This window comes from Lynx rufus, unplaced genomic scaffold (genome assembly GCF_022079265.1).
Source record: "Lynx rufus isolate CCGP_SWC_20201006 ecotype Redwood Valley unplaced genomic scaffold, mLynRuf1.p SCAF_7, whole genome shotgun sequence".
In the NCBI taxonomy this organism is placed as follows: Eukaryota; Metazoa; Chordata; class Mammalia; order Carnivora; family Felidae; genus Lynx; species Lynx rufus.
This window is the reverse complement of record NW_025814889.1, coordinates 46,273,103-46,299,654: the sequence shown is the minus strand read 5'-3', so window position 1 is coordinate 46,299,654 and position 26,552 is coordinate 46,273,103. Positions and strand designations below refer to the sequence as shown.

Genomic DNA, 26,552 nt, shown 5'->3' with positions numbered 1-26,552 from the left:
GATAGCACTGGATGTTAGGTAGCATATTTGCCACTATTTGTACTCTCACTGACATGAGGCAACAGATATTCCTAAAACAGATATTCCTAAAATTGCTGCTAGTTCTTTTTGCAAAAGTGGATTAAAGAAGGCTGAATTAATTCAAACTAGATTTAATTTTCTTTTGCTATTGCCCCCAACCTCACCAGCATGGATTGCTTGTGGTCCTTGCTGTGCTGCTCTGCTGTTGCTTCCTTCTTCTCTGCCTCCTCTTCCTCCTTTTCTTGGTTTGTCTGACTGGCAAAACCCAAATCTTATGCACCTGTCCCACTTGCAAGGGAGGTTCGGAAAGCAAATAGCTGCTGCTTTCAGTTTCTTTAGTTTCAAGTGATTCTGTCTCATAAAGTGGAAGATTCTTTAAGCATAGGAAGGTAGTTTAGATACTAGATGGCCCCCTCAGATGCCAGGTATCCATGGCAGACATTTTGTAAGTGAATGATCATAGGATTTGTGGCTATCTTTGCCATGATTTGAGTATTGGTTCTATTTTCCCCCCTTTTTAATGTTGAAAGAGTGAATGAGGTATGGTGGTGGACATAAAGGAAGAAGAGAGTTAATAGAACTATAAGTTTTGTAACTGGAATGGGCCCCAGGAAAAATCTAAGCCAATCTAAAAAAGAAAATACCAATTATAAGAGTTAATGTTCTTTAGGTAGATGTCGTTCTCTGAGAAGTCATCTTGACTCCTAATAATGAAACCGATTTTTACCCCCATTAGTCCTCATAAGAAAGCTGCTATATAATGTAATGAACAATACCATTATAATACCCACAAGTCATAGATTTCTTTGGCATTTATCCCTGTTGCATCAGGGCAAAGTGCAATTTTGTAAAAGCAGGTAAGATGAGCTGGAGAGGTGAACTGAGGAAATATTCAAGGGTAAAGGCAAGATTCTCCTCAAAAACTAATTTTGGGATTTCTGTAATCGATAGTAATTAAAGGCGTGACTGAAGTAATTTTACCTTGAAAACATAAATTCTCTCCACCAGGCCATTAAAAAAAAAGTCCATGAAACTATCTATGTATAACTTCTGGTTTTGAGCGATGGGATGTTCTAGTATACCCTCTAATGTGACCTTGTAGCAAAATGTGTCTTGAGTAGACTAATTATATGGGTTTATTAGGTATAAACCAGTTTTAAATTTAGGGGAAATATTGTTGCAGTGAAGTGTTACAGGTATTTCTATATCAGTCTGTACAGTAGGGGAACAAAGGAGAGAGTATTCAGTTTTATTTTGGGGGCTATTTCAGATTGACCTTTTCTAGCTGAGCAGTTGATTTCCAGAGGGACAAGGTATGGAAATGGGTAATAGTTTTTAGTCAGTAGGAACACTGTGTGCCAGACTCTTTCATGCTGTTGCACGTTCAAGGAATAGCAAACAGCTTGTAACTGGAACATAGTAGAAGAATAATGATATTTGTTAAAATAAAATTCTGCCTTTATTTTTTAAGGTTATGGTTTCTGTAATACACACATACAAAATGTCCCAAGAGCAGGTGAATGCAAACCATTATTAAGCATTTGAGTGCTGACTGTACATACTCTTGCCATTATATTAGATTGTTTTGTGATAGGGGTTACAGTAATAAGTAAGGCAAGGACCTGGAATATAGAGGGGTGGGAAATGTGTGAAGAGCCCTAATATTTTATGTATTTGATGTACAGGGGATATTGAAATGTACAGGGAGAGTGTGCTTGAGGGAGTCATGAAATTCTTCACCAAATATCACTAATGGTGACATTTGAACTCGTCTGAAGAATCAGGATATTTATGACAGTATAGAAGGAGGAGAGAGACATTCTAGACAGTATATCCTCTATTATATTTAAAGGACCTCAAAATGCATCACCTATGATTTCTTCAGAAAGGATTGTAGACAATAGCAATTTGGGAAAATGCATAACTTGGAGATATTGGGGGTTTAGTTCCATACTACGGCCATAAAGTGAATATCACAGTGAAGTGAGTCAAGTGAACTTTTAGGTTTGCCAGTACATATAAAAGTTATATTTACACTATACTGTAGTCTATTACTGTATACTGTAGTCTGTTAAGTGTGCAATAGCCTTATGTCTAAACAATGTATATACCTTAATTAAAAAATACTGCTAAAAATGCATACCATTATTTGAGCTTACAAAGTGAGATGATCACAGATCACCATAACAAATATAATAGTAATGAAAAGTTGAAATATTGGGAGAATTACTAAAGTGTGACGGAGACATGACGTGAGAAAGTGCTGTTGGAAAATGGTTCTGATGGACTTTCTTGATAAAGTGTTGTCACAAACCTTCAATTTGTAAAAACAAAACAAAACAAAAAAACATAGTATCTGTGAAACGCAATTTAACAAGGTATGCCTGTACTATAGTTAGCATTTTGTTTGATAATAGGGAATTAAATGGATTTAGTATGTTATTTACTTCCAGGTTTATAAACTTTATCTTCTTAGAGTGGTATATTAGTATTATTTCTGAATTAAATTTATTCTTTATATTATGTCCAACTTTTTGAAATTAGTCAACTAGACTGAGTGTTTAAGGATCATTCTTAGCAACCTAATTTTCTCCAGGATAACCAGTTTATATATGTAGAATTCCATTATGATGAATATTATCACAGCAAAGAGTCTATTTAATAGAGCCATCCCCATGTTCTTTCTTGTCCCTCAATAGTAGAATCTTTTTCATATGGTTACTGTACATTTTCTTTAAAAAAAAAAAACAACCTCTAAAATGAATGCTTTCACTGTCTTTTGTCAATCACCACTTATTGTTAAAATGTGATACAAACACAGTCAAGTAGAGGGGAAGCATGGAATTATAGCCGACTTCTTCACAGTTCTTTTTTTTCTTTGTTGTTCTATCAGGAAACATATCCTTGAATTCTCCAACCTCCACTTCACTTAAAAGCCCAATTTACTAACCAAAGTAAGATGGAACTGGTGCAGGGGTCAGGAAGAGGAAGAGTGTATGAATTTCGCATGATACTTTTTTTTTTTCACTTTCATTAGAGTAGTCAAAATTTTTTTCACTGGTTGTAAAATTTCACCTTCTATATGTCACATTATGTTCTTAGAATGTGGCATGACTCCTACACTTTGGGGCTGGTTTGGTTTCATATGCAGCTTTTTATTGCAGTTTCTTTTGCCCTGTTCCTATGGCCCAACTTTTTATTTTACTAAGTAAGACCCTTTTTATTTTATTTACCTTTTCTGCCCAACTCTCCTAATTTTTGCACTAATTTTTCTTTTACTCTGTTGAGTGGTTCCATGGTTGTAGAAGGAAAAACAATGAGATAAAGATGCTCATTTCATCCTTCTCTGAAGTCATCATGCTGCCCCCTAAACTCTGTCTCTATTCCGTTTTGTTGAATGACACCAATGTGGACTCATTCACATTTGCCAGCTCTTGAGAGCCATCCTGCTCTATCATTTATCTTTCTTCTCCCACATTGTTCCATCTTTCCACTTTTGTTTTCATCAGTTCTCATTTGGAATATTTCAGAAGTTTTGTGCTTTGCTTTTCTTTCTTGAATTTCTTCACCTTATCACCAGTGATTAAAACGATCATCTTACTGCTTTAATTTTCTGTTTAGAGTCTAAAATACCTTTGCATCACCTATAGGTCATGCAGTTCAAGCTTCTTTGCACATCAGAATAGGTCCCTTCTGTGGGATTTCTTTTGTTGGCAGGTGTTCCCCTCAATCTACTATATTCTGCAGCTCTACTGATCTTGCTCTTTATTGAATGTGTCATGACTTCTGATGTCTTTTGCATATGCTGTGTCTTCCTGGAATGCTGTTTCTCATTTTGGGAACTGCCTAAATAAAAGTACTGTTTCTCTGGCAAGCTTTTATTGACAACTGTTAACATTTACTAGCTTGATTAAGTATCACTTCCTTGTACTCTCTTAGCACCCTGTTCATACATCTCCTGCTACGTTTATCACTCCTTGCCTAGATGCAGGTTTCATAGGAACAGTTGTTTTGCCTTGCTTATTTTTGTATTTCTTATGTCAAGGATGATGCTTAGCTCCTAATAGGTGCTTAGTACATTTTAAAAAATTGAATAATATCTTGGTAATTTATAAAATACTTCTGTGTTTTTCTACTTCCTGTGGCTCTTTCTCTTTCTATATTAAACTTGTAGTGAGTTTTTAACTTAAATGTTAATCAGGTAACATAGGGAAATTTTAGTATTTATAGATGAAATTTATTACTTTACATTTTAAATATTTGAACAAATGAAGGTATCAGCAAGATTTACTTCTAAATTTTTATCAAATTTTCATCTTGACAAATGTCTCATTTTCACTTGTATTTGAAGCTTTTAACCTTGAAGTAACATGACTTGGTATATTTTTTACTATTAAATAGTGTGAGAATTATCTATTAGCTTTGATAAGCAGTGGCATACAAATAATTTTATTACTAAAATTCTAATTGAGCTAATTTATTAACAACTTTTTAAAAAATATAATTTATTATCAAGTTGGCTAGCATACAGTGTATACAGTGTGCTCTTAGTTTTGGGAGCTTACATACAACACCCAGTGCTCATCCCAACAAGTGCCCTCCCCAATGCCCATTACCCATTTTCCCCTCTCCACACCCCTCCCCCCGCCACCCCACCAACCCTCAGTTCTGTGTATTTAAGAGTCTCTTACGGTTTGCCTCCCTCCCTCTCTGTTTGTAACAATTTTTTCCCCCTTCCTTTCCCCCATGGTCTTCTGGTAAGTTTCTCAAGTTCCATATGAGTGAGAACATACGATATCTGTCTTTCTGTGACTGACTTATTTCACTTGGCATAATACCCTCCAGTTCCATCCACGTTGCTACAAATGGCAGGATTTCATTCTTTCTCATTGCTAAGTAGTATTCCATTGTATGTATAAACCACATCTTCTTTATCCGTTCATTAGTTGATGGACATTTAGGCTCTTTCCATAATTTGGCTATTGTTCAAAGTGCTGCTAAAAACATTGGGGTACCTGTGCCCTTATGCATCAGCACTCCTGAATCCTTTGGATAAATTCCTAGCAGTGCTATTCCTGGGTCATAGGGTAGGTCTCTTTTTAATTTTTTTGAGGAACCTCCACAGTGTTTTCCAGAGTGGCTGTACCAGTTTGAATTCCCATCAACAGTGCAGGAGGGTTCCTGTTTCTACACATCCTTGCCAGCATCTGTTGTTTCCTGAATTGTTAATTGTAGCCACTCTGACTGGTGTGAGGTGGTATCTCAGTGTGGTTTGGATTTGTATTTCCCTGATGGTGAATGAAGTTGAGCAGCTTTTCATGTGTCTGTTGGCCATCTGGATGTCTTCTTTGGAGAAGCGTGTATTCATGTCTTCTGCCCATTTCTTCACTGGATTATTTGTTTTTCGGGTGTTGAGTTTGGTAAGTTCTTTATTAGATTTTGGATACTAACTCTTATCCGATATTTCATTTGCAAATATCTTCTCCCATTCTGTCCGTTGCCTTTTAGTTTTGTTGATTGTTTCCTTTGCAGTGCAGAAACTTTTTACTTGATGAGGTTCCAAAGTTCATTTTTGCTTTTAATTCCATTGCCTCTGGAGATATGTTGAGCAAGAAATCACTGAGGGTGAGGTCAAAGAGGTTGTTGCCTGTTTTCTTCTCTAGGGTTTTGATGGTTTCCTGTGTCATATTTAGGTCTTTCATCCATTTTGAGTTTATTTTTGTGTTTAGTGTAAGAAAGTGGTCTAATTTCATTTTTCTGCATGTTGCTGTCCAGTTCTCCCAGCACCGTTTGCTAAAGAGACTGTCTTTTTTCCATTGAATACTCTTTCCTGCTTTGTCAAAGATTAGTTGGCCATACATTTGTGGGTATGATTCTGGGTTCTCTGTTCTATTCCATTGGTCTATGTGTGTGTTTTTGTGCCAGTACCATATCGTCTTCATGATTACAGCTTTGTAGTAGAGGCTAAAGTCCGGGATCATGATGCCTCCTGCTTTGGTTTTCTTTTTCAATATTACTTTGACTATTCGGGGTCTTTTCTGGTTCCATACAAATTTTAGGATTGTTTATTCTAGCTTTGAGAAGAATGCTGGTGCTATTTTGATTGGGACTACACTGAATGTGTAGATTGCTTTGGGTAGTATTGACATTTTAACAATATTCTTCCAGTCCATGAGCATGGAACGTTTTTCCATTTCTTTGTGTATTCTTCAATTTCGTTCATAAGTTTTCTGTAGTTTTCAGCATACATCTTTGGCTAGGTTTATTCTTAGATATTTTCTGGTTCTTGGCCCAGTTGTAAATGGGACCAATGTCTTGATTTCTCTTTCTGGTGCTTCATTATTGATGTATAGAAATGCAACTGATTTCTGTATATTGATTTTGTATCCTGTGACTTTGCTGAATTCTTGTATCAGTTCTAGCAGCTTTTGGTGGAGTCTTTTGGGTTTTCCATGTAGGGTATCATGTCATCCGCGAAAAGTGAAAGTTTGACTACTTCTTTGCCAATTTGGATGCCTTTTATTTCATTTTGTTGTCTGATTACTGAGGCTAGGACTTCCGACACTATGTTAAACAACAGTAGTGAGAGTGGACATCCCTGTCGTGTTCCTGATCTCAGGGGGAAAGCTCTCAGTTTTTCCCCATTGAGGATGATATTAGCTGTGGGCCTTTCATATATGGCTTTTATGATGTTTAGGTATATTCTTTCTATCCCTACTTTCTTAAGGGTTTTTATTGAGAGAGGGTACTATATTTTGTCAAATGCTTTTTCTGCATCTATTGACAGGATCAAATGGTCCTTATTCTTTATTTTATTAATGTGATGTATCACATTGATTGATTTGCAAATATTGAAGCAGCCCTGCAGCCCAGGAATGAATCCCACTTGATCACGGTGAATAATTCTTTTTATATGCTGTTGCATTCAATTTGCTAGTATCTTGTTGAGAATTTTTACATCCATGTTCATCAGGGATATTGGCCTGTAATTCTCCTTTTTAGTGGGGTCTCTGTCTGGTTTGGGAATCAAGGCAATGCTGCCTTCAGAGAATGAGTCCGGAAGTTTCCCTTCCATTTCTGTTTTTTTGGAACAGCTTGAGAAGGAAAGGTATTAATGTCTGGTAGAATTCCCCTGGTAAGCCATCTGGCCCAGAACTCTTATTTGTTGGGAGATTTTTGATAACTGATTCAGTTTCTTCACTAGTTAGTTATGGGTCTGTTCAAATTTTCTATTTCTTCCTGTTTGAGTTTTGGTAGTGTTTGGGTGTCTAGGAATTTGTCAATTTTTCTGACATACAACTTTTCATAGTATTCTCTGATAATTGTATTTCTGAGGGGTTTGCTGTGATAAGTCCAATTTCATTTGTGATTTTATCTATTTGGGTCCTTTCTCTTTTCTTTTTGAGAAGTCTGACTAGGGATTTATCAATTTTATGTTTTCAATAAACCAGCTCTTAGATTCATTGATCTGGTCTGGTTTTTTTTTTGTTGTTTGTTTTGTTTTGTTTTGTTTTTTTTTTTGAGTCTTTATTGTTTATTTCTGCTCTGGTCTTTATTATTTCTCTTCTTCCCTTGGCCTTGAGGTTTCTGAGCTGTTCTGCTTCTTGTTCCTTTAGGTGTGCTATTAGATTTTGTATTTCGGATTTTTCTTGTTTCTTGAGATAGGCCTGGATTGCAATGTATTTTCCTCTTAGGACTGCCTTTGCTGCATCCCAGAGGGTTTGGACTTTTGTGTTTTCATTCATTTGTTTCCATATATTTTTAAATTTTCTCTTTAATTGCCTGGTTGACCCTTCCATTCTTTAATAGGATGTTCTTTAACCTCTATTCATTTGGAGGTTTTCCAAACTTTTTCCTGTGGTTGATTTCAGGTTTCATAGCATTGTGATCTGAAAATGTGCATGGTATGGTATGATCTCATTTCTTTTATATTTATTGAGGGCTGTTTTGTGACCCAGTATGTGCTGTATCTTGGAGAATGTTCCATGTGCAGTAGAGAAAATGTGTATTCTGCTTTTGGATGAAAAGTTCTGAATATATCTGTCAAGTCTATCTGGTCCAGTGTATCATTCAGGGCCACTGTTTCTTTATTGATATTCTGTCTAGATGATCTGTCCATTGTTGTAAGTGGAGTATTAAAGTCCCCTGCAATTACCACATTCTTACCAATAAGATTGCTTATGTTATTGTTATATATATTTGGATGCTTCTGAATTCGGTGCATAGCTCTTCTTGATGGATAATTGTTAACTCGTCTTGATGGATAGACCCTGTAATTATGATATAATGCCCTTCTTCATCTCTTGTTACAGCCTTTAGTTTAAAATCTAGTTTGTCTGAAAAAAGTATGGCTACTCCAGCTTTCTTTTGACTTGCAGTAGCATGATAGGTGGTTCTCCATCCCCTCACTTCAATCTGAAGGTGTCCTCAAGTCTAAAATGGGTCTCTTGTAAGACAGCAGGTAGATGGATGTTTTTTGTTGTTGTTTTTTTTTTTAATCCATTCTGATACCCTGTGTCTTTAGATTGGAGCATTTAGTCCATTTACATTTAGCATTTTTATTGAAAGATAGGGATTTAGTGTCATTGTGTTATCTGTAGGTTTCATGCTTGTGGTAATGTCCCTGGTCCTTTGTAGTCTTTGCAACATTCCACTCACGGAGTCCCCTTTAGGATCTCTTATAGGGCTGGTTTAGTGGTGATGAACTCCTTCAGTTTTTGTTTGGGAAAACCTTTATCTCTCCTTCTATTCTGAATGACAGCCTTGCTGGATAAAGGATTCTTGGCTGCATATTGTTCCTATTCAGCACATTGAATATTTCCTGCCACTCCCTCCTGACCTGCCAAATTTTAGTAGATAGGTCTGCTACTACCCTTGATGCATCTACCCTTGTAGGTTAAGGCCCATGTGTCCCTAGCCTTTCAGAATTTGCCAGTTCAAGTACACTTTCCGCCCCTTTCTCTCTGTCTTCTTCCGGAACTCCTGTTACATGGATATTATTTCATTTCATTAAATCACTTAGTTCTCTAATTCTCCCCTCGTGGTCTAGAATTTTATCTCTCTTTTTCTCAGCTTCATCTTTTTCCATAATTTTATCTTTTGTTTCACTTATTCTCCTTCTCTGCCTCTTCAGTCCTCGCTGTTACTGCCTCCAGTTTATTTTGCACCTCATTTACAGTATTTTTTAATTCATTATGACTATTTTTTAGTTCCTTGATCTCTGCAGCAATAGATTCTCTGCTGTCTTCTATGTTTTTTTTCAAGCCCAGAGATTAATCTTATGACTATTATTCTAAATTCTTGTTCACTTATATTGTTTATATCTATTTTGATCAATTCTTTAGCTGTCATTTCTTCCTGGAATTTCTTTTGAGGAGAATTCTTCCATTTCATCATTTTGACTAGTTTTCTGTCCTTTATGTGTTTTAAAAACTTGTTATGTATCCTGCACCTGTGAGCAGTACTGTATTAAAGAGGGGTCATACACTGTCTGGGGCCTGGCCCTTCAGGAAGTGTTTTTTGGAGTGTGTTGTGTGCTCTCTGTTGTTGTGATTCTGGTTGCTGTATCTCCCTACTCGTAGTGGTTGTTTTGGACCCTCCACCAGGTGTGCTTTGATTTGTTCATTGAAGTAACCTTGGAAGAAAAAATTAAAAAAAAAAAAAAAAGAAGAAGAAGAAAAGCGGGGGGGGGGGTGGCGGTGGTGGTGGTAGTGGTAGAAGAATCCTTAACCCATACAAAAAGAGAAATGACAGGAGTGGGGAAAAATAAAAGAAAATTGATTGGGAGAGAAACTATGCGGTTTAATCCAGAGAGAGGGAGAGGAGAATAAAGAAGGAGATACAGAACAGGTGTAAAGAGAATAGATTAAATATGTCTTCTTAAACAAACCAACAATCAGAATAACCAGACTAGAAGAGGGAAAAAAGAAAGAGAAAGGGAAGGAAAAAAAAATATACACACACACGTGTGTGTGTGTGTGTGTGTGTGTGTGTGTACACATAAAATAAGAATTGACCAAGAATTAAATCAAAATGCAAAACCTCTGGGTGCCTTGGATCCACTGACAGCGCTGGTCTGGAGGAGAGGCTGTCTGGTTGGTTAGCGTCAGTTGCAGGTAGATGTGCAGTTACCAGGTGTGGAGGGGTGTGGTTTGGTATAGGTGGGTCCCCCATCCACTGTGGGCCGCTGTCCATTCCCTGAAGCCCCACCTTGTTGGTGATGTGGAGAAAAATGGCGGCATCCCAGACCAGGTACCCTAAACCACTCTGTTCAGGCCATTAGTGGGCTGTTTTTTGTTTTTTCTTTTTCCCTTCCCTCCATAGTCTCCTATGCCTCCCTGGGGCTTGTGTGGGATTCAAACCCAGATGTCTTCAGGGGTCCTGCTCCACGCTCCCAATGCCAGGGGAGTACCACTCTGCCCCACCAATGGATGACCTCACAGTGCTTTGCGGGTGCTAGCGAGGCGGTTTGTCCTGCTCCCCTGACTCCCTTGCTTCCTTTGCCTCCCTTGCCTCCCTTGCCTCCCTTGCCTCCCTTGTCTCCCTGGCTCTGGATTGGGATTCTAACTTCTTAAAGGGTCCCAGTCCACGTGCCAAGTTTCAGGGAAGTGCCTTCTGCCCTGCCCATAAATGGCCTCTGGCTGTTGGGTGCAGGCAGTCTTTGTTTTTTGAATGGTTATATATCTTCTTCCCATAGCGGTTATATATCTTCTTCCCATAGCACTCGAAGGAGGGGATTGCTTTCTCCCTCTATGCCTCTGAACTAGTTACCGATCCTGGGGCTGGCTCCCTTCCTCCCCAGGTGCATGAACAGGGCAGCCGGCCCCAGTGTGGAGAAAGCCCTGCAGTTAGAAATTGGATCTTTCTCTGTTTTTTTCCGATCCCAGTCAGTGGTTTTTCTCTTGTCCAAATACAGTCCTACACTTCCACAGCCTCTCTTTCTCTTCCCTTTGTCTCTCTGCAGAAGGGGATCCCTCCCCTCTGTGCCTGTGCTGCCTGTTTTATCTCCTCAGTTCTCAGTTACGCACCTATGGCCCACCAGGTTGTCCCCGTGGACCCCTGCAGACGTCTCTGTCACTGCAGCCTGGACTCTTAGAATTCAAAGCCCTTTGGCCTCAACACTGCTGTGTTTGAGGGACAAGGGAACTTCAGGTCCCCCTACTTCTCCACCATGTTGGATTCCCCTCGTATTAACAGGTTTTTATTTCACCATAAACTAGACACTGAATTCTTATTTATTAAATAAGTTTAATGCTTATTTAGGTTAATAACAATTTGTAGAGCTGCCTAAATTTTATTGTACAAAATAGACAACACCACTTACTGCTATATACATCTTGATAGTGTGCAAAATCATTTATGATCAGTCCATATAAATTCTTCATAGTTTATATACAAACTGGGATAAGTGCTACAGCACAGTGAAACATGCTGCGGGAGCACCTAGGAGGGAGTAACTCTGGGCAAGCTAGGAAAGGCTTCTATAGAAAAGAAGGTACTTTTGAATTAGTTTTAACATTTTTTTTTTTAAATGTTTATCTTAGAGAGAGACACAGAGACAGAGCACAAGTTGGGGAGGGGTAGAGAGGGGAGACACAGAGTCTCCTTCTGTGGGGCTGGAACTCACCAACTATGAGATCATGACCTGGCTCAACTGACTGCGCCACCCAGAGGCCCCATCGTATTTGTGCTTTAAGCAGCTTTATTGAGATATAATTTATATGCAGAAATATGCATATTTTTACATTTGTAGCTTGATGTTTTGATAAATGTATATGCTTACCTTTCCTCCCCCTAAGTTTTTCATCACATCACTCCAGAAAGCTGCCTGAGCCCCTTTCAAGTCAATCTCTGCTTCTACCTAGTAACTACTGATTTCTATCACTGTAGATTGGTTTTGCGAATCTGGAACTTCATAGAATAGAGTCATGAAGTAGGTACTCTTTTTTGTGTCCGGCTTCTTTTGTTCATCCTAAATTTAAAAATTCATCCTGTTTTGGAATGTAATGTGGTTTTTTTTGTATTGCTAAGTAGTATTTCATTGCATGAATATACCAGAATTTTATATCATCCTATTAATGGATATTTGTGTTGTTTCTAGATTTTAGCTATTATGAGTAAAGTTTCTGTGAACTAGCATGTACAATTGTTGTGTAGATGTGTTTTTTTTTCCCTTTTTTTTCTTTAAATTTATATTTTAGTTAACATACAGTGCACATTGGTTTCAGGAGTAGAATTCAGTGACTCATCACTTACATACAACACCCAGTGCTCATCCCAACAAGTGCCCTTCTTAATGTCCATTACCCATTTAGCCCATCCCCCATTCACCTCCCCTCCAGTAACCCTCAGTTTGGCCTCTGTCGTTAAGAGTCTTTTGTGGTTTGTTTCCCTCTCTTTTCTCCTCCCGCCTTCCCATATGTTCGTCTGTTTTGTTTCTTAAATTCCACATATCAGTGAAATCATATAGTATTTGTCTTTCTCTGAATAACTTATTTCACTTAGCATAATATTTTCTAGCTCCATCCACATCATTGCAATTGGCAAGATTTCATTCTTTTTGATGGCTGAGTAATATTCCAGTGTGTGTGTGTGCGCGCGCCACATCTTTATCTGTTCATCAGTTGATGGACATTGGGCGCTCTCTGTAGTTTGGCTATTGTTGATAATGCTGCTATAAACATGGGGTTGCATGTATCCCTTTGAATCAGTATTTTTGTATCCTTTGGGTAAACACCTAATAGTGCAGTTGCTGGATTGTTGGGTAGTTCTATTTTTAGTTTCTCGAGAAACCTCTATACTATTCTCCAGAGTGGCTCCATCAGTTTGCATTCCCACCAATAGTGTCAGAGGGTTCCCCTTTCTCTGCATTCTCGCCAACACCTGTTGTTTCTTGTGTTGTTAATTTTAGCCATTCTGACAGATGTGAGGTGGTATCTCATTGTGGTTTTGATTTGTATATCCTTGAGTGTCTATCCTTGAGCATTTTTTCATGTGTCTGGTAGCTATCTGGCTGTCTTCTTTGGAAGAGTGTCTGTATTCATGTTGTCTGCCCATTTCTTAACTGGGTTATTTGTGGATATGTTTTTATTTCTCTTGGATAAATACCTAAAGGTAGAATTGCTGGTTCATAGAGTTAGATGTATATTTAACTTTATAAGAAACTGACAAAGTGTTTTCCAAAGTGATTATACTAGTGGTGTATGAGAGTTCCACTTGCTCCATTGTTACCAACACTTAGTATTGTTAGTCTTTAATTTTTTTAATTATTTATGTTATTTTATATATAGAGAGAGCACAAATGAGGGAGAGGGGCAGAGAGAGAGAATCTCAGGCGGGCTCCACACTGAGTAACCTGATCCCACGACTCTCAGATCATGACCTGAGCCAAAATCAAGAGTCGGACACTCAACCAATTGAGCCACCCAGGTGCCCTAGTATTGTTAGTCTTTTAAGTGTTAGCCATTTTAGTGGGCGTGGAGTGATATCTTACTATGGTTTTAATTTGCATTTCCCTGATGATTGATGATATTGAGCATTCCTGTATCTAGTAAAGTCTTGCATCCATTAAAAAAATTAAAGTAAAATTTACCTACATTACATTTATATTTTTGGACCAGTATTGCTTGGGATAATAGCCCTCTCTGATTGTTTGCCATGGAGAGCACTCTTGTTTTTAACAACATTCCTGGGCATAGGTTTTTCCATTACTTGCTTCAAATAAAGTCAGCATTCTCTTGCAGGGCCAGGTAGCTGCCAAGTTTTAAGGTCTGCCGTGTCTTCTAAGGTGTGCCACACACTTAGCAGGGTGGATGGGGTGCACATAACTTCTGGCTGAAATGTCACACTTCCTCCTGAGATTTAGTAGATATTCCTAAATAAATGCTTCTCATTTTGTTGTTTATCCTTTTGGTCAATTTTCACAGACTCTAATTACTTTTGACTGTCCCTTTTTTTCTTTTCTTTTTTGGTTTTAGAGGAGAGGATTTGCTGAGTTTCTCACAGAGCCATTTTGGGAGTTCTGGCCTCTTTGTATTCGTTTTTTTTCTTGTTTTCCTGCAGTCTTTTTTTCTATACTGCAGCCACTCTTCTCCTCCTTGGCTGCTCCACTCCTCCAAACCTCACAAAGCCAGTCATATCACTTTCAATCTTAAGTCTTCAGGTGTTGTTATTTGCTCTTAGAATAAAACCCAGAAAATTTTAAGATGGTCTAAAATTGTCTGGCTTGCTTTTTTTGTGTACTTTTATCTTGCATGAATCTGATCATTCTCCTCATTCTGGACAATATCCAATCATTATCCTCATTTTAGGGGACACTGCCTTCTCTATTCCTTACAAATCAAAGGCATAATAAGTATTGGCTTTGCAATCGGGAGATGTAGGTTTGAATTTCTGTTCTGCATTTATTAGCTGTGTGACTTTAAGTAATATGCTAACTCTTCTGAGTTGTCTGAAATACAGTGATGGACAAATATATTTCATAACACTGCTATAAGGCCTAAGTGAGATAATGTATGTAAAACCATCAGCACAATATCTTGTATCTAGCTACCTGATATTCTCTTCCCCTAATTCCCCTGAGTAAACAGTTTATATGAAATACCTATTTGTACAAGCGGAATCATTTTAGTATTACCATTCCAACATTATTTTTGAGTAAAATTTATGCCTGAATTTCTATTGTGTTTGAACATGTTTATTTGGGTATCTCATATCTAATTCAGAGCACCTTCATTAACTTAAAAAATATGCTTTTAATTGAAATATAACACATTAAGAATTTTACCTTTAACAAGGAAAATTTTCTCCACCCTCCCCCCCCCCCGAAATGAGACTATTAATAATAGATTTCTGGTTTTTTTTAATTTTGGAAAAAGCTTCAAACTTGTAGAATAGAAGCAAAAATGGTACAATGAACTCCTATATACTCTAACCACAGTATAAGGATCGTATTTAGGAAATTACATCAGTACATTTCTGTTAGGTAATTTGATAGCCCCTTAGATTTTCCCAGGTTTCCTAATAATGTTTTCATAGCATTTTCCCCAGCTGCTTGGTCTAGAACCATGCACTTTATGTAGTTACCATGTGTCTTTATTGTGTTCTAATGTAGATTAGATTTATTCTGCTCAAATCTAATCTAATCTAGATTATTTTCTCAGCCTTTCTTTGACTTTCATGACATTGATATTTTCAAAGGCCATTTGTTTTCTAGAAGTTTCTCAATTTTCTCCACTTTTTCATAATTGTGTTCAGGTTATGCATTTTTTTGGCAGATACTATTTAAGAGAGTCTGCATGAAAGATAGCATGTCCTTCCCAGTGCATCACATATGTGACACCAGTTTGTTCCCTCTCATTGATGATGTTAACTTAGGTGATGTGGTTAAGGTAGTATCCACCAAGTTTATTTTCTCTAAAGTTACTGTTTTCCCCTTTGTCATCAATAAGTAACCTGTGGGGAGATACATTGAGAATGTGAATACCCTTTTTCTTAGTAAACTTTGATCACACAGTGTTTGCATGCTTGATGGTGCTTATCTGAATCAGTTATTACCATGGTGGTGACAAAAAGGTAAATTGTTAAAATTTTGATAATACCCAGGGGTTTTAGTTTTAGTGTTCTTTAGGGAGCTTTCTTTATCTAATAGTGATAGTTAAAAATTATTTGGGTATTACCTTGCTTATGTCATGGATTTGTTTATATGGTTTTTAGGTTCATGTACTGGACAGACTGGGGAGAAGTACCAAAGATAGAACGTGCTGGAATGGATGGTTCAAGTCGCTTCATTATAATAAACACTGAAATTTACTGGCCAAATGGACTGACTTTGGATTATGAGGAACAGAAGCTTTATTGGGCAGATGCAAAACTCAATTTCATCCACAAATCAAATCTGGATGGAACAAATCGGTAAGATTGCCTTATTAAGTTTATTTTTAAACTTTAAGTAAACATCATGGTGTTTTGATATCGTAAGCAAATTATAAAGGCCTAATTTTATTATGAATAAATTTATGTATTTTTGGCCAAGTGTCAAAGAGGAAGAAGAGTACACTTTTAGTTTGCTCTTGACAAAAGGTAACTACATTTCATCTATCTTGATAGGACTTAGAACTTATAGACTGTATTTTTTTTCTTCTTTCTTTCTTTCTTTCTTTCTTTCTTTCTTTCTTTCTTTCACTCTGAGCTAATTTAGTTATAATACACAAACATGGAATTTCTTGTCAGATCATGTTCAGAATTTTACTGACACTTTCTATTTATGTTCTTGTGTTTGAATGATTATTTTGTTTTCTAGTGGTCTCATTCTTAAGACCTCAACAGAAACAGAGAACCTTAGATAGTTGAAGGAATTTTTCCAAGTGTAAACATTTGTAAGTTATCTGAACCATGAATCAGGAAGCATTTAGAAGTCTTGAAAATCATGAAAGATTTAAATAATTTATTAAAATAAAGTTTTTGTAACTATGGAGTTGGGAGTATTTTCTTGCCTTGTTTTAAAAAAGAATGAAACGACTTATAACAAGATGGTTTAAAAACAATTGGAAATAAATGAAGGAAAGTAAGAAGTATGTGATGAATATAAAAACATAATTGCTTTGTTTGTACTTCTCTCGCTTTGAGAGAGATGCTAGGAAGTAAATCTGGTCATGTCATAGTTTTTTTGACTTTCTCAGAATACTCGTACAAAAACTAATGAAACTAGATAGCAAATTCAGAAGCATACCATAAAACTAACCTCAGGCATCCAGAAGTCAAAGCAGGTAAGAGCAGACCACTAGCAGCCACAAGAGAAAGTTGAATGGGGTATTGCATAGAACTTGAAAACAGAAGACCTCCAAAATAGCTTCAACTATTTAGTAGACAATTTGCTGGACTATATTAAGAGCAGCAGCTGAAATGAGACAGTGGCGGGAGTTGCCCACTCCAGTATCAGCCAAATACAGTGTGTTCATGGTAAAGACAGAAGAGGATAGAGCCGTCTGGCTCCTGAGAATTCTTGAAACAGAACTTCTAGAGTTCTCTACCAGTACAGGGTGTAGCGCACTGAATGGAAACAAAATACAATAGTAGCATCAAATGAGCAGAATAGGGAAAGTTAGAGGGTCAGAAGAGGAAGAAAAGAGAAAGTTCAGATAAGAATTGGCAGAGAAACAGCTGGGAGGTCTCAGAAAGGAAGCTGCCATATTGTTTAACATTACAGGAAAACAATAGAAGAGTCAGTTCTGTAAAACTGGAAAAACTACCTTGAACGCCATCTTCTAAAAATTCAGGAAAACTAATTTTCCATTAACATGAGAAACACAATAGTGTCAAGGTAAAATCCCATTTAAAATTATTATAAAGAATATCTGACATTTATAACAGTTTTTTAAGCTAATAACAGCTTTGAATGCATCTTAGCTTTATAGTTTTTACTCTCTCTCCCACATTTAATGTTTCTGTCACAGTTTGCATCTTTTTACCTTATGTATCCATTAACACATTATAGTTACTTTTACTACTTTTATTTTTTAACCTTCATACTAGATTTATAAGTGATTTACCCACCAATATTACAAAATTAGAGCATTCTGAATTAAACCATATACTTCCCTTTTTACCAATGAGATTTATACTTTCATGTTTTCTTGTTACTAATTAGCGCTCTTTTTGTTTCAGCTTGGAGGAAGTCACCTTAACATTTCTTGTAAGGCTGATCTAGTGGTGATAAACTCCTTCTGCTTTTCCTTTTCTAGAAAATTCTTTATTTCTCCTTCCATTCAGACAGCTTTGCCAAGTAGAGTATTCTTGGTTGGCAGTTCCCCCGCTTCTCGGCACTTTTAATATATTTTGCCATCCTCTCCTGGCTTCCAAAGTTTCTGCTGAAAAATATGCTGATGGTCTTACGAGGATTCCCTTGTGTGAGACAAGTTCTTTTTCTCCTGTTGTTTTTTTTTTTTTTAATTTTTTTTTTTTAATGTTTATTTTATTTTTGGGACAGAGAGAGACAGAGCATGAATGGGGGAGGGGCAGAGAGAGAGGGAGACACAGAATCAGAAACAGGCTCCAGGCTCTGAGCCATCAGCCCAGAGCCCGACGCGGGGCTCGAACTCGTGGACCGCGAGATCGTGACCTGGCTGAAGTCGGACGCTTAACCGACTGCGCCACCCAGGCGCCCCTCTCCTGTTGTTTTTAAGTTACTCTTTGTGTCTTTAACATTTGACAATTTAATTAAAGTATATCTTGGAGTAGGTTTTTTTGGATTCATCTTTTTTGAAACTTTCTGGGCTTCTTGTATCTGGATGTCTATTTCTTTCCCCAGGTTAGGGCAGTTTTCAGGCATTTTCTTTCAGTAAACTTCCTGACCCTTTGTCTTCATCCTCTCCTTCTGGGGCCATTATCATGTGAGTAGTGGTCTACTTGCTGATCTCCTAAAATTCCCATAAACTATCTGGGACACTTGGGTGACTTAGTCGACTAAACGTCTGACACTTGATGTCGGCTCAGGTCGTGATCTCACAGTTTGTGGGATTGAGCCCTGTGTTGGGCTCTGTGCTGACAGCATGGAACCTGCTTGGGAGTCTCTCTTCCTCTCCCCTGCGTGTGCTCTCTCTCTCAAGATAAAAAAAGTAAATTTAAAAAAGTCCCTTAAACTGTCTTCACTTTTATTGTTTTTTCTTTCTGTTTCTTTGGATAAATTCTACTGCCCTGTCTTTGAATTTGCTGATACTTTCTTCTGCTTCTAGTCTGCTGTTGAACTCCTCTCTCAAATTTTTCAGTTCAGTTATTGTATTCTTTGCTGTGTAATTTTTATTGGTGCTTTCCTATATTTTCTCTCTTTGTTAAAATTCTCACTTTATTCATGCATTGTTCTGACCTTGGTGAACATGTTTATGACTGTTACTTTGAACTCTTTATCAAGTAAATCACTTATCTTTGTTTCACTAAGGTCTGTTTTTGGAGTTTTTTCTTGCTCTTTTGTTTGGAACATATTCTTTTTGTTCATTTTTCTTTACTCTGTGTTGGTTTCTACACGTTAGATTAAAAAAAAAAAACCGGGGTTCCTGGGTGGCTCAGTCGGTTGAGCAACTGACTTCAGCTAGGGTCATGATCTCACAGTTCATGGGTTTGAGCCTCATGTCAGGCTCTGTGCTGACAGCTCGGAGCCTGGAGCCTGCTTCAGATTCTGTGTGTCTCTCTCTGTTCCTCCCCTGTTCGTTCTCTGTCTCTCAAAAATAAATAAACGTTAAAAAAAAAAAAAACAAAAAAACCCAAAACACCACCCCTCCTAGTTTTGATGGACTGGTATTCTGTAGGACATCAACCTTATCAACCAGCCTGATGTGAGTTCTTGGTTGTCTCTCATACTTGGGTGATTGCCCAAAGTGCCGCCGCCGCCTTCTTCTTCTTCTTCTTCTTTTTCTTTTTCTTTTTTAAATTTGTTGTTTATTTATTTTGAGAGAGAGAGACAGAGAGAGAGAGAGAGAGAGAACGAGAACACAAGTGGTGGAGGGGCAGAGAGAAGGAGAGACAGAATCCCAAGCAGGGTCCACACCATCAGCACAGAGCCTGATGTGGGGCTTGAATTCACGAACTGCAAGATCATGACCTGAGCCCAGATTAAGAGTTGGATGTTTAACCAACTGAGCCAGCCAGGCACCCCCCAAACTGCCTTCTTTATTCTTAGTGGCTCCCAGTAGTTGAGAGTGTGCCCAGATTTATCAGGTGTGCCAAAGGGAAGGATCACAATCAGCACCTGCAGGCTGATTGGAAGCTAGATCACCCAGGAAATAACTGGGAAAGTATATAGTTAGGGGCCTTACAGGGAGAGACTTAGAGATGGACATTTCTGCCTGTTTCCACAGCATTGGACCCAGGTATACAGCCTGGGTACACAGGTATATATACCCATTAAGAACTACCTCATTGCTACAGCCCTGTGCAGCTTATAAATGTAAACCCCATTAGTTTTCAGAGACAGGTGATCCAGAGTCCCATCTCTTGGGTGGCATCTGTAAAAGCTGGGGCTTCAGATGTGTCTGTAAGCTGATTGTGTGGAGATACTGGAGATTTGGATTGGGCTAGAGAGAAAAGGTGGAGGTGGTGTCTGTAGAACTCCCTGGTCTCCTGGGATGATTGTTGTCAGCCCCTGGATATCTGCTAAATTAGAAACCTTACTTCAGGTTTCTTTCAGGGAAATAGACTTCCTATAGGGAGAGATTGGGACATGGGTGATTCTGACTATTTCCTCTGTGCTGAGCCCTGCTGGGATAGATGTCCTACATAAGTTTCCTGGTAGCCAACAGCAAAAATCTATTGTATACACAGAAAAGATTAGTAGGAATCTAAGCATACCAATATAGAATATCAAATCACAAAGAGAGCAAGAAAAGAACAAAACAGCCAGAAAACAATGAACTAAATGGCAAGATTAAGTCCATATCTATCAGTTATTACTTTATATAGAAATGGACTAAATTCTTTAATGAAAACTCATAGAGTGGCTGAATGGATAAAAACACAAGACTCACTATATTCTGCCTACAAGAGACTCACTTTAGCTTTTAAGGTCATTGAGGCAGAAAATCAATAGGACTAAAATTACCTGTGAGACCAGGTAGACTTAAGAGACATTTAAAAACATTCCATCCAGTAGCACCAGAACACTCATTTTTCTCAAGTGCATATGGAACATTCTCCAAAATAGATCTTATGTTAGTCCACAGACAAATGTTAATAAATTTAAGAAGGTTAAAATCATATCATGCATTTTGCTGACTACAGTGGTATGACACTAGAAATCAGTTACAAGAAGAAAAGTGGAGAATTATCATCTCATACCTGTTAGAATGGCTGTTATGAAAAAGACAAGAAATAACAAGTGTTGGCAAGGATGTGGAGAAAAGGAAACTCTCGTGCCCTGTTAGTGGTAATGTAAACTGGGACAGCCACTGTGGAAAACAGTATGAAAGTTCGTCAAGAAATTAAAAGTAGAACTACCATGTGATCCAGCAATTCTACTTCTGAGTATTTATCTGAAGAAAATAGAAATACTAGCTTAAAAATATATATACACCCCCATGTTCATTAAAGCGTTATTTATAATAGCCAAGATATGGAAATAACCTCAGTGCCCTTTGATGGATGGATGACGAAAATGAGGTAAATTCCAAAAAAGAATATTACTCAGTTTTAAGGAGAGTGAAATCTTACCATTAGAGTGAACATGGATGGAACTTAAGGGCATTCATTATGCTATGTGAAAAAAGTTAGAGAAAGACAAATACTATATGAACTCACTTATGTGTAGAATCTAAAAAACAAAACCAAGCTCATAGATACAGAGAACAGATTGTTGGTTGCCAGAGACAGGGGATGGGCATGGGCAAAATGGATGAAGGGAGTCAAAAGAAAAAGGTACAGACTTTAGTTATAAAGTAAGTAAGTCAGGGGGATGTAATGTACATCATGGTGATTATAGTTAATGGTACTGTATTGCATACTTTAAAGTTATTAAGAGTAAATCTTTTTTTAATGTTTATTTACTTATTTTGAGAGAGAGAGTAGGGGAAGGGCAGAGAGAGGGAGAGAGAATCCCAAGCGGGCTCTGCCCCAGCATGGGGCTTGATCTCACAAATTGTAAGATCATGACCTGAGCTGAAATCAGGAGTTGGATTCTTAATCAGCTGAGCCACCCAGGTGCCCAAGAGTAAATCTTAAATGTTCTTGTTGTATGGAAACCAATTTGACAATAAATTTCATATTAAAAAAAAATCTTAAATGTTCTTATTACAAGAAGAATGTTTTGTAACTATGTATGGTGATGGATATTAACTGGACTTACTGTGGTGATCATTTTGAAATATATACAGATATTGAATGCTTATATCATACCTGAAACTAATATAAAGTGTGTCAATTATTCCTCAATTAAAAAAAAAGAAAATTAGAAAATTTACTGATATGTGGTGGTGAAACAAGAAATTCCTGAAAAATCTCTGGGTTAAGGAAGAAATCAAAGGAGAAATCAAAAGTATCTGAGACCAATAAAAATCCAAATGCAACATCTCTCAAAACTTAAGAGATACAACAAAAGCAGTTTTAAGAGGGAAGTTCATAGGGATAATTGCCTATAGTAAGGAACGAAAGCTCAATCTACATTTATTCTTCAAAGAACTAGATAAAGAGAACAAACTAAGCCCAGAGTTTCTGGAATGAAGGAAATACCAAAGAATTAGAGTGGAAATTCATGAAATAGAGACAATAAAGGCAATAGAAAAGATCTATCTAATCAAATTAAGAGCTCTTTTTGAAGAGAGGAACAAAATAGACAAACCATTAGCTAGGCTTAACAAGAAAAAAGAAGACTGAAGTAAAATCAGAAGTGAGAGAGTAGACATTACAACTGATACCACACAAATACAAAGGATCAGAGGAGACTACTATGAACAAGTATACACCAAACAAATTGAGCAACCTAGAAGAAATGGAATATTCCTAGAAACATACAGTCTGTCAAGACTGAATCATGAAAGGGGTGCCTGGGTGGCTAAGGGGTGCCTGGGTAGCTCAGTCGGTTAAGTATCCAACTTCGGCTCAGGTCATGATCTCAGGGTTCGTGAGTTCAAGCCCCGTGTCAGGCTCTGTTGTCACAGCTCTCAAAAATGAATAAACATTAAAAAAATAATAATAATAAACCCTGAATCATGAAGAAATAGAAAATCTGAATGGATCAGATACTTACAAGGAGATTGAATTAGCAATCAAAAGCCTCTCAAAAAACAAAAGTCTAGGACCAGACTGCTTCACTGGTAAACTCTACCACACCCTTGAGGAAGAATTAATACCAACCCTTCTTAAAATCTTCTACAGAATAGAAGAGGGGGGGAGTACTTTCCCATTTTATAGCTATTATATTACCTTGATATTAAAATCAGACAAGGGACCTACAAGAAAGAAAAATTACCGTCCAATATTCCTAATGAATATAGATGCATAAATCCTTTTTTTTTAAATGCATAAATTCTTTTTTTTTTTTTTTTTTTTTTTTTCAACGTTTATTTATTTTTGGGACAGAGAGAGACAGAGCATGAACGGGGGAGGGGCAGAGAGAGAGGGAGACACAGAATCGGAAACAGGCTCCAGGCTCTGAGCCATCAGCCCAGAGCCCGACGCGGGGCTCGAACTCCCGGACCGCGAGATCGTGACCTGGCTGAAGTCGGACGCTTAACCGACTGCGCCACCCAGGCGCCCCTTAAATGCATAAATTCTTAACAAAATACTAGCAAACCAAATTCAACAGTACATTAAAAAGATCGTAATCAAGTGGTATATATTCCAGTGGCAAAATTAAATATTCATGATTAAATCTCAACAAAATGAGTATATAGGGAACATACCTTAACATGATAAAAGCTATATATGATAAACCCATAGCTAATACTATACTCAAAAAGTGAGAAGCTGAAAACAAGATAAGGGTGCTCACTCTTGCTGTTATTCAACCCAGTACTGGTGGTCCTAGCCAGTGCAGTTAGGCAAGAAAAAGAAATAAAGAGCATCCATAAAAGAAAGGATTAAGTAAAATTGTCTCTATTTGCATAAGACCTGATGTTATATATAGATAATCCTAAAAACCACCAAAAAACTATTAGAATGAATAAATTCGGTAAAGGTGCAATATACAAAATCAATATACAAAAATCAGTTGCATTTCTATATGCTAGTACTATCAGAAAGAGAAACTAAGAAGACAATTGTATTTACTATAGCATGAAAAATGTATGTATATAACACACAGTAAGAGATTTAAACAAGGAAGTGAAGGGTCTGTACCTTGAATACTATAAGATGCTGATGAAAGAAACTGAAAAAGACAAAAATAAATGTAAAGATAATCCTTTCTTATGGGTTGGAAGAATTCGTTTGTTAAAATGGCCATAGTACCCAAAGCCACCTCCAGAATCAGTGTAATGCCTATCAAAATTCCAGTGAAATTTTTCACAGAAATGGAATAAACATTTGATGACACCACAAAAGCCCCCTAATAACCAATGCAGTTTTGGGAATGAAGAACAAAGCTTAGAGGCATCATGCTCCCTTATTTCAGACTATATTCCAAAGCTACAGTAATGAAAACAGTATAGTGGTGGCAAAAAAACAGGCACCTAGATCAGTGGAACAGATTAGAGAGCCCAGAAATAAACCAGTGCATATATGATCAATTAATTTATGACAAAAGAGCTAAGAATGTACAGTAGTGAAAGGATAGTCTTGCCCATATAATGATGTTGGCAAAATTGAGCAGATACACAAAAGAATAAAACTGGACAGGGTGCCTGGGTCGTTCAGTTGGTTAAGCTCAGATCATGATTTCATGGTTCACGAGTTCGAGCCGTGCTATCATTGCAGAGCTTGCTTGGGATTCTCTCTCTCTCCCTCACTTTCTGTCTCTCCTCCCCCACTTGTGCTCATGTTCTTTCTCTAAAAAGTAAATAAACTTAAAAAAAAAAACAATAAAACTGGACCTGTATTTTATACTATGCACAAAAATCAACTCAAAATGGGTTAAAGACATACATTTAAAACCTGAAACCATAAAATGCCTAGAAGAAAACATGGGGTAAGCTCCTTGACATCAATATTGACAGTGATTTTTTGGTTTTGTCAACAGAAGCAAGATAATGAAAGCAAAAATAAATAAGTAGGACTGCATCAAACTAAAAAGCTGCACAATAAAGGAAACCATCAACAAAATGAAAGGCAGCATGCAGAATGGAATAAAATATTTGTAAATTTTATGTTTGATAGATTGCTAACATCCAGAATGTATAAAAAACATGCATAACCGAATCGTAAAAAATCTCAAGAAATGGACAGATGGGGCACCTGGGTGGCTCAGTCGGTTAAGCATCTGACTTTTGATCTCAGCTCACATCTTGATCTCAGGGTCCTGAGTTCAAGCCCTGCATTGGCTCCCTGAGGCACATGAAGCCTACCTTAAAAAAAAAAAAAAAAAAGGGCAAAGGAACTTAATTTTTCTTTTTTTTTTTTAAATTTTTTTTTTTCAACGTTTATTTATTTTTGGGACAGAGAGAGACAGAGCATGAACGGGGGAGGGGCAGAGAGAGAGGGAGACACAGAATCGGAAACAGGCTCCAGGCTCTGAGCCATCAGCACAGAGCCCGACGTGGGGCTCGAACTCACGGACTGCGAGATCGTGACCTGGCTGAAGTCGGACGCTTAACCGACTGCGCCACCCAGGCGCCCCAGGAACTTAATTTTTCCAAGGAGGACTTGCAGATGGCCATCAGGCATGTGAAAAGGTGCTCAACATAACTAATCATCAGGGAAATGCAAATTAAAACTACAGTTAGTTATCACTTCACACTTATTAGAATTTCTACCATCAAAAAGTTGAGATAAGTGTTGGCAGGAATGTCAAGAAAAGGGAACCCTTTTGCACTGTTGATGGGATTGTATATTGGTGCAGCCAGCATGGAGGCCCCTCAGAAAATTAAAAATATTATTACCATGTGATCCAGTAATCTCACTTTGGGGTGTATGTCCAAAGGAAATCAAAATAGGGTCTTGAGATATCTGCATTCCCATGTTCATAGTAGCATTATTCATAATACCCAGTACATTGGAAATATTTATGTCTGTCAGTGAATGAATAAAGAAGGTGGTGGTATATATACATTCAGTACAGTATCATTCAGCCATGAGAAGGAAGGACATCCTGCTGTTTGTGATGACATGGGTGGACCTTGAGGCCATAAGGCTTAGTGAAATGAGCCAGGTAGAGAATGACAAATACTGCATGGTATCAGATGTATGTGGAATCTTTTTTTTTTTTTTTAAGTTAATTTCATAGAAACAAAGAGAAGAAAAGTGGTTACCAGGGAATGAGGGGTGAGGTAAATAGGAAGAGGTTTTGTAAAAAGGTATATAAACTTTCAGATTGAAGATGAATAAGTTCTGAGATTTAATATGTAACATTGTCTTTTTAGTTGATAACATTGTACTATATAATTGAAATTTGCTAAATGTTTCCCCCTCCCCAACAAAAAGAAAGACAAACAAAACCAAAAATGCATGAGATGTGATAATTAACTAGGTGTGGAGAATCATTTTACACTTTATGTGTATGTAGTATCATCACTATGTACACTTTAAATGTTTTTCAATTTTATGTCAGTTATACCTCAATAAAGCTGAAGAAAAAGGATGAGAAAAAGAATAATGTCCTTACATAGAAAACTCCTCCAGAAAGATATGTCAATAGGACTGATCAAACCTCCATTTAGAAATGCACAATCAGATTGAGACACCAATGTCACATGTCAAAGATCAAAAGAAATTAAAATGAGAAAATTCAGAAATGAGATGACAGAACTAAAAATTATAAGTGATGAAAGATTATTTGAGGAAAGATAGCTAAAGTAGAAGGGACATAAGACTGAATAAACAGAAAAGATCTTTAAGTAGGAGTTGAAAAAGAAGAAACTTTTTTTTTTAATTTTAATTTTAATTTTTTTTTCAAT

General features: G+C 37.3%; 1 protein-coding gene across 1 annotated transcript in view; it reads left to right on the top strand.

Annotated features, from left to right (window-relative positions):
• The window catches only part of LRP6 (LDL receptor related protein 6), a 175,395-nt gene that overhangs the window by 56,952 nt on the left and 91,891 nt on the right, over positions 1 to 26,552 (top strand). Inside the window, exon 3 of the mRNA XM_047066194.1 lies at positions 15,736 to 15,933. Coding sequence (XP_046922150.1) covers positions 15,736 to 15,933 — 198 coding nt within the window. The remainder of the gene's footprint in view (positions 1 to 15,735; positions 15,934 to 26,552) is intronic.